We start from the raw sequence: 18096 nt of genomic DNA, 5'->3' as shown, positions 1-18096 counted from the left end.
TGACCAGAGAGACCCCTGCGGCCAGCCAGGTCTGGTGAGTGACACCTGCTCAAAATTATGACCAGAAGTGGCAGGGAGGAGGCGTCAAGCAGCCCAATAGAAATAACATGGGCCACGTATGTAATTTTGAATTTTCTAGCAGCCACATTTAAAAAAGTAAAAACAAAACAGATGAAATTAATTTTAGTAATTGATTATTTAGCCCAATAGATCCAAAATGCTTTCATTTTAATATATAACCAATCTATAGACAATAATTAATGAGATACTTTACATACTTTTTTGTTTTTGTTCTTATATGAGGTCTTTGAAGACTTGGTGTGTCACTTACACTCATAGTACATCTCAGTTCGGACTGGCCACATGCCTGGTGCTCAGTGGCCACGTGTGGCTTGTGGCCTCCAGAGTGGACCGTGCGGGTCTAGAGGTTGTTACACAAGGAAGGCTTGGAAAACTCTTCTTCCAAACCTAGTTGCTGTTAATGTAGGACTGTACTGTTTGTACATTTCTAGAAACTTCTTCCCAGCCCGTCCCACAGAGGTGTCGTGCCATCTCCTCGAGGACCCGCGCTGTGTCTAATTAGCCGCATAGCACTGGCTTCTCAACGGACAGCTGTTGCAGGCATGAAATGGTGGCCTTGCACAGAGCCCACAATAGGTGATAGGAAAATGAGACTGTTGCCTCCACATGAGCTGTTTCCTTCCCGTTGCGAAAAATTAAAAAAATTCAACCTCCCAAATCTGAAACATTTCATCTGATCTTGGGCCTCTGCCTCGGGCCAGTTATTTGCGAGTGGCTCCCGCCTGATTGCCCCTTCCAGTCTCCCAGGTTCTCCCAGGGGAGACACTGCGGCTGCAGGAATCGTATTAAGATCAAACCTCATTTATCTCATTTGAATGTTTTACTTTCCCCTTTCCTGTGGTCTTCCAGGATCCTAGGAGTATTTTTCTTAGAGTAAGAGACTTATTCTTGCAGGAGAGTGGTATGTCAGGAGCGAAACCGATCCTGGCCCAAAGTGAGAATGCCACAATTACATGAGCAGGACAGTCAGTGCCACGGTTAGGCACAGAGTAGGGATTTTCCTTAGTGTCAGGCCCGGCCTGGGTGGGGGCATCTGCTTATTATGTACAGGGCAGCAAGGCACCCATTTCTCTGAATATAATGTCTGTGTCTTCTCTCCCTCTCAATTAATTAGTGCTTATTTACACATGTATTAATGAATTCATTTTCTCGGAGGGGGCATATTAAAGAAAAGGCTGAATTCACCTTGAACGTGCCCCTTCCTCCACCCTAAAACCTTCCTCAATGGATAATCGCGTCTGTATGTATTTTAAAAGATTCGTGGAACATATTAAGGGAAAAATTAAAGGGCCCAACTCTTGGGTCTAGAATGAAGCCGGTTTTGCACACGTAGTTTATATGTATGTATTTGTGTTAGTGTTTGCAAGTATGAGGACTCCCTACAAAGTTGTCCCTACAAAGTGAGTTATGTCACGGAAAGGGATTTGGCATGGGTGTGTGTTTATGGGAAAGGTGTCGTACTTTACCCTTCTGTATTGTTTTAATTTCTTGCAATAAGCATGTCGTTATTTTTTAAAAAGTAAGTTAATATTTATTGTGATGATAACATATAGCATAAATAGGACACACTTTAAAAATGTTTTATTATGGAAAACTTCAAACATAAATAAAAGTAGAGAGAATAGTGTCATGAACTATTCTGTACCATTACCCACTTTTAATAGTGATTGGCACAGCTTTAGTCCCCACTTTTTTGGGGTATATTTGAAAGTTCATCTTGACATCATGTCATTTCACTTGTAAACACTAATGCATACATGTCTAACTGATATGGAAATTAAGAAAAAAAATGCACCCACTATGCAGATAATGGAAATTAAAAAGTAAAACCTTTATTTATTTCATAATCTTACTCTTTAAACACAATGTATTATTTTTCCCTGGTTCATTTATTTCTGTGCCATTTTGCCTGTTTTTACAGGCAGGGTTTTAATAGTAGGGTGCATTCTGTAACTTCCTGTTCTCTTTTTTTAACTTAACATTGTAGTATGAATAATTTTCCATGTTCTCCTATACTCGTCATATCATCAGTCCAAATCTTAATGTGGCACATTCCACTCATCTGAAATTGTAACTTTTAAAAGCCAAATTTTTTAAAGGGCATTTTTTAAAAAGCAGAATCTTAACTATAAAAATTCTCTTTTAGCTAAGTTCCTACATTTTGCTATTCAAAGACCATTTAAAAGGTTTGTTCATTGGGAGCCTGCCTCTGTCGGGTTTATAAACATGGCTTTGATCCTGTACAGCAGGGAGAGGTGGCTTGAACAAGGGTGCATAGATTATTACAGTGGCCCATCTAGGAGCAGCTATTAATGCAGTGGTTCTCAACCTTCCTAATGCCACGACCTTTTAATACAGTTCCTCATGTTGTGGTGACCCCAATTTCATTGTTACAAATTGAACATAATTAAAGCATAGTGATTAATCACAAAAACAATATGTAATTATATATGTGTTTTCCGATGGTCTTAGGCGACCCCTGTGAAAGGGTCGTTCAACCCCCAAAGGGGTCGCGACCCACAGGTTGAGAACCGCTGTATTAATGGGTGATGAGGACTTTCCCCTTGGGGAAGAGGACTTCTATTAACAAGGCAGCAGCAAGTGATGTGAACTGACAGTTTATTCTAAACATTTAACTTTCTCAGATCTGTATTTATTTCCCCTAAAGTACTTAAAAAATTTTGAAACGTATGCTACAGCTTGACAAACTGAGATTTACCAAGACAGATGAGGGCTTTTGTATCCTGTGTTAAAGGGACCCTCGTTCGTTCAAGAGAGACTTTTTGTCTGTGGTACACCTTATTGGGCGGATGACTGTGATGAATAGCCCTTTCTGAAGTGTGCAGCCCTGGGCCTTTTTTTGTGTAAGTAGAAACGTGTGGAACTGTATGGGCCCTTGGCCATAGATCACTGGAACTCTGAGTCCAGAGAAATAAGGACAGTTATGATTGACCAACGGGGCTGCGTGTGCCTAATCTCTCCTCCCTTTCCTGTGGTAGGAAGGAGCCGCATCTCCCTGCTGTGAGGCAGGGCAGACTCTCCATCCATGCTGTAGAGCCCGCGCTTTCCTGCCGTCTCAGGAATCCTTTCCATTCATCCTGCTGCCTCTTCGCCTGTTCTTCCCTATCTTCTTTGCAAGGTCATCTTCATCTGTTTGACTAATAACTGAGTTTCCTACCATTCCATCCTCTTCTGTGATTGCATTCCCATCTGTACCTCCTCCTTATGCATAACCACCATGTGCAGGTGACCCACAGATTTGAAACTCTGGCCTATACCTTTCCTCTGAGTTGTAGACCCACATATCTTGCCCACATACAGGTCTTGCTGGCTCCTCGTGGGTGTCAGAAGCACCTAGAAATCAACGTGTCCAAATGTGAACTCATCACCTCTTCCCCAGAGTTGGTCCTCTCCCAGTGTTCCATATTTCAACATAGAGACCCTCCATTTGTCCAGTTAAATAAGGTAGAAACCCAGGATTTGTCTTTGATATTTCCACCCCTCTTGCCCACCCCCTGTGCTAATCTATTTTCAGGTTCTCTTACTTTTTACTTTTGCAAGTCTGCTTTCTTCTTTCATCCCTGCTTAAACTCCCCTGTTCCTTTCCAGTGGCCTCCTCTCTGCTCTACCTGTGTCTACCCTTACTTTTGTCTGTTCTGCAAACACAACTTAGATCTTGTCACACCTTGATTAAAAACCTTCAAGTATCATGCTGCTGCTCTTCGGGTATAGATAAAAACTCTCCAACATGGCAGGCCCACAAAGCGTTACACTGTGTGGCCACCATGTAGATCTCCTCTCCCATTTGGATCATATTCCTCTTGAGCCCCACTCTTCACTGTTCCGTGACCTGAAAGCATCCAGCTCATTGTGCCACAGTGCCTTTGCACATGGTATTTCCTCTGCCTGGAATGGTCTTCCTCCTCTCTACCTCCCCTTCCCCAACCTGCTAGCCGTCTGCCTGAAATCTCAGGTCCCAGTTGAGTAGTCAGTTTCAGGAAACGTTCCCTGATGCCATGAACAAGTCAGTTAGCCAACTGCCCATGGGACCATAGATCTCTTACATGCAGTCTGTTCCATAGTTGTAAGTTTACATTTCCTTGCAAGATGATTTACTTACTTCTCTTTCTCCCACTGACTTGTGAGGTTCCTGAAAGCAGAGATTATGTATATATCCATTCTTCTTTATAACCCAGCATCAGCACAGTGTCAGGCAGATAGTAGGTGCCCAGAAAATGTTTCTTAAATAAATGAACAAGGAAGAAAGAGAAAAAGAGAAGTTTACAAAACTGGCTTTGGAAAATGAAGCTATCTGCTCTAGAGGAATTAATACAACCCCCAGTAGACCAAAGTAATTTGGAGATGATTAAGGGTGAACCCCCAGCAGCAGCACACAGAAGAGGCCAAGGTAGATTCTTCCTTACCCTCTGTGTTCAGAGGACCCTGCCAGGGCGGGGGACCCTGTGAGTGATGGGGGCACAAGGGAGTGGGGTGAAGCAGAGTCAACATTGGTCCCCAACAAGCATTCCACTGTCTACCCGATGCTAGCTTGGTAGAAAAGACTTTCTCTTATTAGGATCTGGGTAAGGTTGGAAGCCAAAGAGACATCGTAACAGTAAATCCTGGAAGCCTTTGGCTTCCTTTACTGCAAAGGGAACGTGAAAGAACGTTCTCTTTAAACCTGGAGTAGACTTGAGCCTGTGTGTGTCTGAGTTATGGGGAACCAGGGAATGGAAAAGGGACTGTTTACTCTCTGCCCTTTTGGAATTTCCTCCCTTCGGTTCCTCTGTGCGCCAGTGTTTCACAGCTCTGTGCAGCGCGAACACTGACCTGTTAATGAATGCCCTGCTTATTTTCACTTTCTTTTGATGGGCCTATGGGATTGAGGGTAGAGGGAGGCAGGAAGAAGGAGGTTTGTTTGTTCCACTGAGCGGCCCGGTTAAGGCCAAATCAATCACATCTTCATCAGGCTTCCGAGACTCTTGACCCAAGAGGACGGGGTCTCCCTTAAAAGTATCCTACTTTTGTGTCTTGTTTTATTTTTAATTTTTGCAAATTTCCAGGTAAATCTTTGCATTTGTATTTTGAGTTAGGAAGAAAAAATGATTTTTTTTTTTAAAAAAAGGTCTAAGTGTGGATAGTGCACGTACCATTTGGTGATGTGGGGGCAAGGAGGGACAGCGATGACAAAAGATTCTCAAGTGGGAGGTTCTTTCATTCACTGCGGTGAGACTGTCCAGGCGGGAGCTCTGGGTCTCGTAACTGAACTGCGCTGTTACAGTGGCACCGTTTGGCAGCTATGGTTTCCATAGTTTCTTCTTTTGTTGGAACAAGGCAGGCAGCTTCCATGTCCCATTTATCCATACTAGTTAGTTCCATGTGCAACCCCCCCCCCAAAAAAAAAAAAAAATCACGAAAAAGTTCAAGTCAAGAAAGGGAAAAAGTAACTCCTAAAAAAATATTACTCATTCTTGTTGTACGTAACAGCTCTTCCCAATAGGAAATTATTAACCTGAAGCCACTTGCAAATCTGAGGCTTTGAAGTTAGGAAAAATAAGAGTTATTTCCTAAGCATCTTGACTGATATATTTTTTGCTCTTTTGTATTTCAAAACTGTATAAGTTTTGTTGAATTCTTGTAAGTTTTTAAGTTAGTTTATAGTCTCTGTGCCTAGGGTGTGCTGGTTTGAAAGAAAACTATCACAGAGAATGTCAAGCATAAAAAAAAAAAGTGGAAAGAATAGTCCATGGACCCCTACGTGCCTGCCACCCAGCTCCACAGCCCTGAGAGGGATGGGCGTTCCTCTTTCACCTAACTGGGTTATTTTTATGTGAATCCCAGACACGTTTCACTTAAAGATATTTTAGTGCGTATCTTTAAAATGTAAGGGCTCTTAGAAACCATAGCTGTAATGCTAGTTTCATAGCTAAAAAACTTTGATGGGAATTATTTTAGTATCATCAAATACTCAGTTTTCACATTTCCCCAGATGTCTTATAGCACCACCCTTCTCCGCCCCCTCCCCCCCATTTGTCTATTTGAATCAGAATCCAAATAAGAGCAAACTGTCTCCTAAGGCTCTTTTAACTGACGAGTTCTCCTTTTTTTTTTTTTTTTTAACTCCTTGAAATTTGTTGTTGGAGAAACTGGATGGTTTGTCCTGTAGTTTCCCACATTGGGGGTTTTGCTGAATTGTGGGTTAGCACGTTCCTCTGTCCCTCTGTATTTTCTATAAACTCATAGGTAGATTTAGAGGCTTGATCTGATGTAGAGTTTTCTCCCCCATCCCCCTTCGCCCCCCTTTTTGATGAGGTGATGTGTGATTCCATCAGGAAGCACCTAGTGTCTGTCTCTCTCGGTATGGCAGCTTTTGAAGCGATTTCCTGGCATGGTCCTTGAGATTTTCCAAATTCGTTTCCCTGGGATTCTAATATCCAAGCCCTACCGCTGTCTGTTGACCTCCATCAAGCAGCATCACAAGGTATTGGTTACCAGTGGGTACTTAGAACAGAACAGAAGGGCACAGTCCCATAACTGAAGAAGTGTGCTTGCTGATTGCTGAAGTTAGCATGAGCTCAGGACTTTGGCTTTCTCGGTGGAACTGAAGTCTCCTGCCAGCGGAATATTTTCATTATATATGTTCCATTTGGTTGTAATTGAATCTGACTTCCTCTATCCATGCTCTTAAGTTGGCTCTTTTTTTCAGTCCCTGCCTATGATTTGCCCAAAGCTTTGATTCCAAGAGACTGTGGGGCCTGGCTGATGTGCTCCGTGGGGGCCATCAGCCCCCCTAATGTGTGTTAGGAAGGAAGCCAAAGTAGAGTCTCCCTTAGGCACCCTGTTCCCAGAAGATACTGCCATCACCTTGGCCCAAGCCACCATCTGCTCCCGCTTGGAATATCGTAATGCCTCCTGCCTGGTCTCGTCTGCTTCAGCCCTTGCTGCTCCTGCAGCCGCAGGATTGTTATAATGGGAATCATGTTCCTTCCTTGCTCAGAACCCTCCAGTGGGCTCTGATCTCACACAGAGTCAACGTCACAGACCTCGCGAGGGCTCCAAGGCCTTCCTTGTGGGCTCTGTTTACCCACTGCCCTCATCTGCTGCTCTCTTCCCTCGACTCCTCTAGCCACCCTGGCCTCCCTGCCATTTCTCACATCTGCTAGATATGCTCTCACCTGGGCCCCTGTGCTCCCCTCTCTTTCTGCCTAGAATATTCTCCTTCCAGATACCTGGAGGTTTCCCCAACCTCATCCTTCTCTAAGTCTTTGCTCAATTGTCACCTTCCCAGCGAGACTTCTTCACCACCCCGAACCCTCCTCCCACCTCAGGCACTCTCCATCCCTCGCCTCGTTTCATTTTTCCTACTACATTTGTAACCTCCGAACAGATTATGCAATTTACTTAAAAAAACACACACAACCAAACACCACCAAAAACTATTGCTCGTTGCCTGTTCCTCCTAACTGGAAACAAATAGCCCAGAGCACAGATTCTTTGTTTGTTCCTGTTGAATCTCTGTGACTAGAATAGCAGGTGCTCTGTACATAGGTGAACTGCGGGGCCACAGAGAGAGCAGGGCCTGCCCAGGCTGCGAGTAGCTGGTGAGCTTCCTAGACCTGATTCTAGTGATGGAAATCGACCTGTTACGCCGATTTGTTTAATCGGTTTCTTGATTTTTGAGCAGTGCCTCAAAAGGCAGTAGTGGGAAGAAATGCTTGAAGAGAAAGGCCCTTTGTAGAGCTGTCCACGTGGCTGTAGTGAAACCTGAGGGCCCCGAGGCGAAGTGGCTAAGGCTGCTATTTATAGTTAAGATTCCAGTATATGTTTTCCAGCCACACTTGCCCCTTTCAGCCTCCCCTGTACGCTCCAGTCTGTCACTCAATTAGCTAATGGCTCCTTTAGTCCCATTATGCATTGTAGGGTTCCTCTGGCTCAGCTACTTTTAAAGAAAGAGAATAATGGGGTGTTCTGTTCTCAGAGGTTTAATTTTTTAATAGCCTTGCCAATTAAGTGAAAACCTTTTCCCAACTTTTTATTATGAAATTTTCAAACATGCAAAAGAATGGAAAGAGTAACACAATGAGCACCCAGATGCCCTCCACTGAGACCCAACCCTTTTAAACAGTTTGCCCCATTTGTTTAACCAATACGTGCGAGCCCGTGGGAATGTGCATTTTTCCCCCCCCCCGAACCATTTGAAGGTAACTTGCAGATATCGTGGCACTTTAGTCTTAAAAACTTCAGCCTGTTCTCCTATAAAACCATTTAAGACTAAGTGCAGATCATTCTAATCTTCTCGTGAGTCTCACAGGAATAAGAACATTTATATGTAAAACCATGGTGCCATTCTTAAACCTAAGGAAATTAACGGTAATTTCAGACATGATTTAATATCCAGTCTCGTGCAGATTTCCCCCAGAATATTTTTTTTTCAAGCCAAGGGTTAGTCAGAATTCACGCATTGCATTTGGGTTATGTTTCTTTCAATCTAGAAGAATCTCTTTGCCACACCCCATTTCTTAAAAAAAAAAAGAAAGAAACATGTTTAACAACACTGACTTTTTGAAGACTCCGGGACAGTTACTGTATAGATGTCCCATATTCTGGATGTCTGATGGCTTCCTCATGGCATCACTGAATTTGCACAGGGGAGGTCTCAGTTCTTTCTCCCACGCCTAGACTTTTGAAGGAGCTTGTGAAACTGACTGAAAATAGCAGTGGACTCAAAAAGAGATCGTGACAGGAAGAGAGGTTAAGGGAAGGGAGAGAACTTGAAAACCTGCAGGGTAACTGATTTCTACTTTATTATACTAGATCCTTGAATTAATCCAGACTTTGTTTTTGCTAAGTTCTTAAAGAACGGTGTCTATTCCTTGGAGAAATCTGGGGCAGGCTTTTTCATTGGGGGAGGTTGTTTCTAGGAAGTGCTCCTGGAGATACTTATTTAATTTCTAGAGGCCCGATGCACGAAATTGGTGCAAGGGGCTCGGCCCTCGCAGCAGCAGCAGCAGCAGCAGCAGCAGCAGCGGTGGTGGCTTGCCTCAGCCCTCGCAGCCCTGGCCTCATCCAGAAGGTCGTCCGGAAGGTCGTGTGGCTGTCCAGTCTAATTAGCATATTATGCTATTATTATTATAGATACCCTGCCTTGTTCTAGAAAACCAGTGAGGTAGCTTATAATAATACAGTAGCAACTAAGAGATAAAATTAAGTGGTGGGTGGTGGGTGGGGAGGGAGGTTGGAGTATGTGGCATTTTCCTGGTCTGGCTTTGTAAGATGTGGGGGAGGCACAGCAGGACTGCACAGCCTTTGGAAATCCTCAAACACGCTGCTGTCTCCCGGTGATTCTTGAACGGTCCTGACCCGGAGGTTACAGTTCCTGAGCAGGAACTGGACGGTATGGCCAAGCTTGGTGGTGGGGGTCGGGGTTGTGTGTGTAGCAGTTTCCAGCCCACCTAGGGTTTGGGGCTCCTGCCTCGTGCCAGTTTGTTCTGTTTTCCTGCTGTGGTTTCCCAGCTCATCTTGTTTGCCCACAGGGCTGACTACTTAGTGTTGTGGGGACTGTGAATGTGGGCTGCCTTCCCACCTCGGGGACAGAGCCAGGGGACAGAGCCAGGTGTCAAGTGGTCCCCCCTTCCCGGATTAACCCCGGGTCATGTGACTATGGGGCTGACTTGCTTGTATTGAACTTTTATTATTTAAAAATGTTTTCCTTATTTCAAAGTGAAACATTTTTCAGAGTTGAAAATAAAAAACAACAACACTTTTTAATGCAAATAAGAAAAGAATAAGCCCCTGAAATTGTTCATCTAGAAATGACTCCTGAGATATTCCCTCAGGGTCTTCTTACCTGTGTCTTTTCTTTTTGCCACTGTTCTCTATATGAGTAGAGGGATACTCCCTGAAGGAACTACTTTCTTCCTCTGTATGCCTTCAGTATCTCTAGTTTTTCCTTATGGTCCTGCAAGTATAAGCAAACAAGTAATGTAGAAATTCTGTAGTTAACCTAATAACCTAACATGTTTAGGAAAGGAAGAGTACAGCCTTCCCCACCAGCCTCATACAACAGTGACAATTAGGCATGTTCCTTTCCGTTCTGTTTCCCATGCCACAGACAGATTTGAAGCTGCGGCAAAATGTTGCCAGGGGAGCCAGAGTAGGCGAAGTGGGAGCTTACAACTTCCAGAATCTTCACTCCGGGTGCATTTGCTTTCTCCCATCCGCATTGCCTTTTGTGTCCAACAGTGGAGAACACACAGCTGACCCTGAACCTGCAGACGGAGAACAAAGGCGGTGTTGTCTCGGGCGGTGAGCTGACAATTTTCCTGGACGGGCCGACTGTTGATCTGGGAAGCGTGCCTAATGGCAGTGCCGTGACAGACGGTGAGTGCTGCCCTGCTCCCCAGGGGCGGGGCGGGGGGTAGGGAGGTGCCCAGAGTTTGGTTCTCTTCCAGGTCCCTGGTTTGGGTACGGCTCAGCCAGCCCTGGCCCATAGCTAGCCCTGATTCCTTTCAGCGTCCATAAGCATGATCAAAATCGTGACATGATTTTACAAGGACAGCTTTCCGACAAAGGACCAAAATAAGTGTCATCTTTTAAGTGTGGTGTTTGGTTTGAGAGCAGAGAAAAACCTCCTTTCATCCCACAGGGGCTTTGGACAATAAAAGGTCTTTATTACATGTTACTTGGGTCCATTTTTCCTCACCCCCATGCAGTTAACCTTCCTGGCGAGCTTTGAGGGTGTCTTTTATGAGATGCTATTGCTGGTAAAGGGGACTCTGTCTTACAGATTCACACTAGCAAAATACTGACAGGGGCAGGGAATTTGAAGAGTGTTTCCCGCTTTGCCCTGAATGTGGGCCGTTTGTTTGTTTTTAATCCAATCTGAAATTAGTCACCTTGGATCTAGCAGGAAATTATTTCATGAAGTCAGAAATAATGGGTTGGATTTCTCCATAATTTTTCTTGTCAAATGTGATGTAACTAAGGGACTTTCCAGGCCCCAAACAGGCTTTCTATAGCTTCAAGGGGGTGGAATTGGAATTCTAATTCAAGGGCACCTGGGGAATGGTTAAGCCTTGACTTGAGAATCCTCCCTGAGCTGGACCGAATGGTGCTTGTGTACTTTTGGTGCATGGAGGAAAACAGCACATGTATAGGTAATTGAGCACCTAGGATGTGCTAGATCTTGGACCAGGTGCTAGCTAGATGGCAGGGGCAAAATTCACTTGGTGTCTACTCCCAGGAGCTTATAATTTACTCGGTAGGGGCAGGGGATGCTAAACATCAAACGAGTAAATGCACAAATAACTGTGTAACTATAATTGTGACCAAGGCTATGAAGGAAAGATAGTGGGCAGTATGAAATCTCCTACTTTAGGGGATCTCATCTGAATTGGGGGCAGGGGCACAGAAAGTTCCTCTGGGGAAGCTGAGACCTCTGGAGTTCTGACAGGCCAAGGTGGGGGTGTGGATGAAGGGGTGGCCGAGTCAGAGGTGGAAGGGTCCCATGTGCAGAGGCTCAGAAGTGGGAGTGAGCTTGGCCTGTGTGGGAACAGAGGTGGCCAGGGTGGCTGGACTGTGGGGAGCAAGGAGAGTGGTGAGAGGTGAAGCCGCAGAGGCAGGTCAGCTCAGATCACACAGCCTTGAAGGCCTGGGGTTCAAATCCTTTTGAACCCCATCCTAAGGAAAGGTTTTTAGCAGAATAATATCATGATTTGACTTTTAATTGAATTTGATTTGGCTTTTGAAAAGCTCTCTGGTTGCCAGGCCGGCGTGGCTCAGTGATTGAGCGTTGACCTATGAACCAGGAGGTCACAGTTCAAGTCCCTGTCAGGGGACATGCCCAGATTGCGGGCTCAATCTCCAGTGTGGGGCGTACAGGAGGCTGCCGATCAATGATTCTCTCTCAACCTTGATGTTTTTCTATCTGTCGCTTCCTCTCCCTTCCTTTCTAAAATCAATAAAAATGTATTTAAAAAAAAAAAGAAAGAAAGAAAAAAGAGAAAAGTCCTCTGGTTGTGACATGGAGAAATACCCCAATTTCTTGCCCCCACTTTGCATGGTCAACATCTGTTCTCTGTCTCATGTGGATGGCCGAAGTTCATGTGCTGTGTAAGGCAACATGCTGGTAAGTGCCTTAGACATTCTTGAAGGTCTTGGAGAAGAAGAGCTGTTTCCCAGGTTTGAGCCCCTCTGTTTCGTGGCCCTGATCAGATCTCACCCCCTGCCCCTGTTCCTTCTCGTGCTGGTGGCTGCAGCTTGCTCACCTCTCTGAGTCCCACGTGGTGGGTAACTGTCACACACAGGGGAGCTCTGTGCTGTAGCCACATCTCAAGCACGGGTTGAGCTTCTCAACGTTTCTGTCTTTTCTTGTGATGGATCCCCTTTCTAGGATCACAGCCACCTTCGAGAGAATCCGGCGGGACCGCTGTCACTGCCGAGGGCCGGCACCAGTCCCCCAGCACCAACTGCTTTGGAGGGAGATCCCGGTAAGACCCCTGTGGATGAGGAGGAGCCCGGAGGATGGGTCGGGCCATTGAAAACACGCTGCCAAGTGGCAAGGAACGATTTATGTTAGAAACTGGTGGACATTTCCAGAGAGCTTATAACTGACCCCCTGTGTTAAGGAGGCCCAGAGGGGAGGACAAAACTGAGGGTTCTCGGAAGGGTCAGGGGTCGCTTGTCGAAGATTGGAACTGGCTAATGGTTATTTGGATAAGAGGAACTGGCGAACAGAACTTGACTGCTTTTTATACATCGGGTGCAGCGGCCACAGTTACGCTTCCAAGATACACACAGAAATGCTCAGAGCAATGCTGCTTTGTAATGTGACGTTTTCTGTTTCTCTTCTGGGGGGTTGGTTAAGACCTCCCGCCCTTCGAGTCTGAGTTATATTTTACTTGTTATACATATCACGGATGACTTAAATTTTATTCACCTACATTCCCATCTTACACCTGGGTTAATGCAGACTCATTTTCACGATAACTGAGTTCCCAGGCAGAAGAATAGTTTTAAGTGTATCAGGGCGATGGGGAGGGGCTCTTTATTACAATGTACAGAATCCCCAGACATTTTAAGGAGAAGAGTCACAGTAAATCCTTGTTAATCGGTGGAGAGAAGGCAAATAACTGGCAAAAATCTTCCCAAACAAGTCCCAGGGTGTGGGGGAAAATGCTCAGAGAAACGTTATGATTTCAGCCAATACCCACAGCAGCTGGAAAGATTCCTCTGAGGACAGCCATCAGCCTCTCTGGACTTGGTTGTTTTGAGCCTGGCAGGTGTCAGAAGCGAGAGAGGGTTGGGTGTTTGGGCTTTTGTCTAGAGCATCATTAGAAGCCAGAGTATGTTTCCCTGTCTGCTTTTCTCCAAGCATCTGCAGTGGCATCCCCCGCGCTCTAAAGACCAGTTGCCTCTTTCTGTGACTCACTAGGTGACTTACAGGTTGGATAAATAGTCAAGTCTCATAGCATTAAGGACCAACAGTATAACTGGCAAACCTGGGCCCACCAAGGAGTGATGGGCTCCCAGAACTAGAGAAAACAGAAGAGTCAGTGCCGAGGATTGGCCGAGAGAACACCTCAGCATTTCAGCCTGAGTGATGGCTTCTGAGCTTTGGCACCGGTCACCTCCACTCTGGCCTTGCAGCTGACTTGGACATTTTGTGTCAAACAACTGATACACTTATTTGGAGCGGGAAGGCAGAGTCCAGCTCTTAACAAGTTTAGACTTAAGTTCTGGCCCTCTGTATTGTTCTCTGAAGTTCTCCCGTTGTGAGACCCTGAAATTCATACGCTGTATCCCGCCAGCCCTTCCTTGTTGCTGTTTGTGTGGAGGATTGTTGACTGTTAAAACAGCAGGCAGACTTCAACAGACAGCCAGATGCATTTTTGCAATGACATGTGGTACACAGTCAATGCTAGTTCATTATTGGTGGGCAGAGCGCCTTCCAGCTATTATAAGCTGCATGGGAGTCCTCCTCCGTCTGCCTCGCCACTGCAGCCTCAGCCATCTATTCTGTGTCCACATGGAACCTGCTCCCATTCAGCATCAAGCACTTTGAAAGAATCACCCGAAGGCAGTATCCTCTGTGTCCCTAAGAACCCCTTTCCCCATGGCTGCTGGTCAGTGTGCACACACAGGGGGTAGGTAACAGGGCAGTTGACTGGATGAGAGTCCTCCCAGTACAACTTGCTGTGGGGTATTGGACAGGCCACTAAACCTCTTGGTGCATCAGTTTTTTCAGGTGTAAAAGGGGGATATTACCTGTCTCATGGGGTTATTGCAGGAAAGAACTGAGATGAGGTGTGTCCGTCTGAGGGCCTTGCGCACTGGGAGTGTTCAGTGATAGTGGTGGGGTTTCTTTGCTCTGGAGACTGTCTGTTGCACCCCTCTCCCCCTCCCCCCAACCCAGGAAGTGAGGCATTGCTGATGCATTCACATCAGTTAAGAGGGTGATGAATCAAACCTTCAGGGTTCAAGGGCAATCCTCTGCTGTCTTTGGTTTGCCAGGGCAGAGAGAATGATGGGCTTCTGTCTGCTGCCTCCCAGACTAAATATTTAGCTTTCACTGTCTGAAGGGTAGGTTTTTCTTGGACTTGGGTGCCATTCACCATGATCAAAGGTGCTCTGATGTGCCGTGAAGGTGAAGATTGCAATGTCAAAGCAGTGTTTTCCACTCCTCTTCCCCCCGCCCCTGCCTTATTAAGCCATGGAACTGGAACCGAGTGAGGGCTTTACCTTCGGGGTTCATCTACCCAAGTTCATCTAGCAAAGGCACCTTTGCTTGCCGACCAAGGCCTCGAAGCTTCAAGGAGGTGGGGGAATGGGTTCCAGAGGAAAGCTGGTCACTGCCAGATAATGTGTCAGAACAGCACTAATCTTGGTGGTCTGGGAGGGCTGCTCTAACACCGTTTGGTTGATTGGAGTGGGGTGCTGACGTGGCATGCCAAGATTCTGTCTGTTGGTGTGCCATCCTGCCCTGTGTCCTCAGCCCGTGTTTCTGTTCCAGCAGCGGAGAGTGCTCTATCACGGAGCCCCCTGGGAGAGTGTGTGCTAGTTGGCACAGGGAGTACCCACCGCACCCTTTAATAATTCCCCAGTACTTATTTTATTTTGCTGGAATGAGGGCTGGCTTTGGGAACCATGCCTAAGTCAATTCAGGTTTTGAAGATCGAATAATGTGTGCCTGGTATGGTGCACACATTGCACAGGGTTTGCCTGGAGCGCTTTCCACCTTCTTCGTGATGCACACGTTGTATGTGAGACAGGCACGTAAAATTGTGAGTGCTGGAGAAGCTCAGAGAGGAGAAATGAGAGGGAAAAACCGGGGAGAGAAAGGGGTGGGAGTTTGCAGAGAGGTGGTTGTCCGTGGTCCGTTGTTAGGGACTTGTGGAGGCAGCTAACGCATGAACTAGAGAAGCTGGGAGTAGGGCAGTGATGGCGAACCTTTTGAGCTCGGCGTGTCAGCATTTTGAAAAACCCTAACTTAACTCTGGTGCTGTGTCACATATAGGAATTTTTTGATATTTGCAACCATAGTAAAACAAAGACATATTTTTGATATTTATTTTATATATTTAAACGCCATTTAACAAAGAAAAATCAACCAAAAAAATGAGTTCGCGTGTCACCTCATAGGTTCGCCATCACTGGAATAGGGTGTACGTGGAGACAAAAAGAACCCAGCAGAGGGGATCCGTGCTGGTGCTGCCAGCTGGGTTCGGAGTTACTTTTAGGTTAGAAGTGATTGTGAAATTCCAGTCTGAAGAGTGGAAAGCCAGGATGTCAGAGTCCCGCTGTCCTTTGCTGATTCTTCGCCACCTGTCATTTTCCCTTCTCCCCAGTTATTGTGTGAAATCAGGAAGTGAAGGTGAAATCAGCTTACGGATGGAAGCCGTCGGCCTGTCTCCTAGTGATGTTGCTCCTCTAAGCTCAGCCTAAAGATTTCTCCCGGCTTGAATAACTAGCTCTTCAGTCTAGAATCCCTGTCGATTTTCCAAAGTCATACAGGGAAATGGTTCAAAAAAGTGGAAGAATGCATTGAATTTGCTTTTAGGTTCACTCAGTTTTTCATTAATAGGTCTGAAAACTACGGAAGTGAGAAGAAATCAGTGGTGAGGGGAAGATGGGTGAGAGTGGGGCAGGAGTTCGCAGAGAGTTTGTTGTCCATTGTCCGTGGTTTGTGCAGGGCCTTAGGGTCTAGTTGAGCTTCTTGGTGAAGAAGCTGTAGGTAGGGACTTTATGACTAATTTTCTTGTATGCATTTCAGTTATTTTGCATAGGAGTATATGCGAATGTGCATGAATGTGTATGCATGTGTGATTAGTGAAGGACTGGAGGCCTTAAATTTGTCTATGTCCATCATCAGCTGTGAGTGTTGGCCAGTGTTGATCAGAATCTGTGTTTTAACAAGCTCGTCCCAACCCAAACCAGTGATTTTGTTACATGTAAAAATGTAAAACTTCTTATGAGTTTTCATGCACGCTCCTCCCCCCTTTCCCTTTTTGTCTTGCTTTGATGAAAACATATCACATTTATTGACTCGCTTTCCTTGGCATTAGTGACTTCTGAAGATTTAAAAGAGGTGTAATCTCGGAGACTTAGAGAACCCCAAGGTCTCTGGTGAGCTCTAAATAGCTCCTCAGCTGTGTCTGCAGACAGCATAGCCCAGAAAGGAAAGAAAAATAAACTCAGCCAGGCATGATTCTGCTGGGAACACTGCTGGTAGTCCTGGGAGGCCCAAGGGGTATTGGGAAGCAAAGCTAACTGTGAAGGAGGGAAGGGAACCGAGCCTCCGGGCACTGGGCCATTCTCTCAGTGATTGTTGGTCACCAATGACTCCTTCAGTTAAGATGACTCAAGGCTACTTGATTTGGAAGTGCCGTTATTTGGAGATGTCAGCATGAAGCTCAATCAAACACCTTTTACAGTTTCCATTGGGCCTTCCACTCAGCAGCTTTTACTTACAGTGGCTCTTATAACCTCTTAAGATTGCTGGGGAAGGAATAAGGAAAGGAAAAGTGTAAATCATTTGTTCATTCAGTGATAACTAAGAAACAGTCCCTGCTCACAGGAGCTTACAGCACTCTCTTCCGAGCAGTTGGCTTATATGGAATAGGATTGAGACTGTGAATAAGAGCCCTATTGCATTCTCAAAGCAGCTATTGAAAAATAATCATGGAGATTAATTATACATTCCTTTATATGCTAATTAACTAAGTTTTTACTAATCGAAATACACATTATACATTACTAGAGGCTGATGCACAAAATTCATGCAAGGGACTCAGCCCCACCACCACGGCAACTGCCTCTGCCTCAGCCGCCACCACCACGGCTTTGTCCGGAAGGATGTCTGGTCTAATTAGCATATTATGCCTTTATTATTATAGATTATACATTTGTTTATTCAGGTCTATTTATTTCATAGGTATTTATTGGTCATTTCTTCTCTATGAACCAAGAGAGGTGTGGTGTGCACCAGAAAGCTGGTGAGGACCTTTTTATGAACTCCGAGGAAGTAAGGCAGAAATCTGCAGTTAAGGCAATATTCATTCCACAAACATGAATGCCAGGCTCTGAGCCAGGTTGTGGTGAGAAAAAGATAAAAATGGTCCCTGACATCAAGGACTGTATGAGACAGATACACAAAGGGCAATATCCTCTAGCAGGAGCCAGCTGATCTATGTTTTGCTCTTACACATTGATGTTTCTCTCTCTCTAAAAATAATAAAAAAAACCTCTCTCTCTCTCTCTCTCTCTCAAAAAAAAAGAGTACCAAGACATGTTTGGGGGCATTGGAAGTGCTCTATGTCTTTTTTTTTTTTTTTTTTTTTTGCTCTATGTCTTTATTGTAGTGATGGTAACATGATTGTGTACATTTGTTAAAACTCATTAAACTGCACCCTTCAAAAGGGTAATTTTATTATATGTAAATTGTACCTGAATTTTACCAATTATTCTTGAAAATCTATTTGGACATTAGCATAGTTATCCCACCTCTCTTTTGTTTTG

The 18096-nt window shown here is 45.2% G+C and overlaps 1 protein-coding gene across 1 annotated transcript in view; it reads left to right on the top strand.

Annotated features, from left to right (window-relative positions):
• WWP2 (WW domain containing E3 ubiquitin protein ligase 2) overlaps positions 1–18096 on the top strand; it is a 111879-nt gene that overhangs the window by 33271 nt on the left and 60512 nt on the right. The window contains exons 5-6 of the mRNA XM_006760341.2: positions 10324–10461; positions 12473–12569. Of these exons, the coding sequence (XP_006760404.2) occupies positions 10324–10461; positions 12473–12569 (235 nt within the window). The remainder of the gene's footprint in view (positions 1–10323; positions 10462–12472; positions 12570–18096) is intronic.

The sequence above is a fragment of the Myotis davidii genome, unplaced genomic scaffold, assembly GCF_000327345.1.
Source record: "Myotis davidii unplaced genomic scaffold, ASM32734v1 scaffold1437, whole genome shotgun sequence".
Taxonomy (NCBI): domain Eukaryota; kingdom Metazoa; phylum Chordata; class Mammalia; order Chiroptera; family Vespertilionidae; genus Myotis; species Myotis davidii.
The sequence above is the reverse complement of the archived record's forward strand: the minus strand, read 5'-3'. Positions and strand labels throughout refer to the sequence as shown.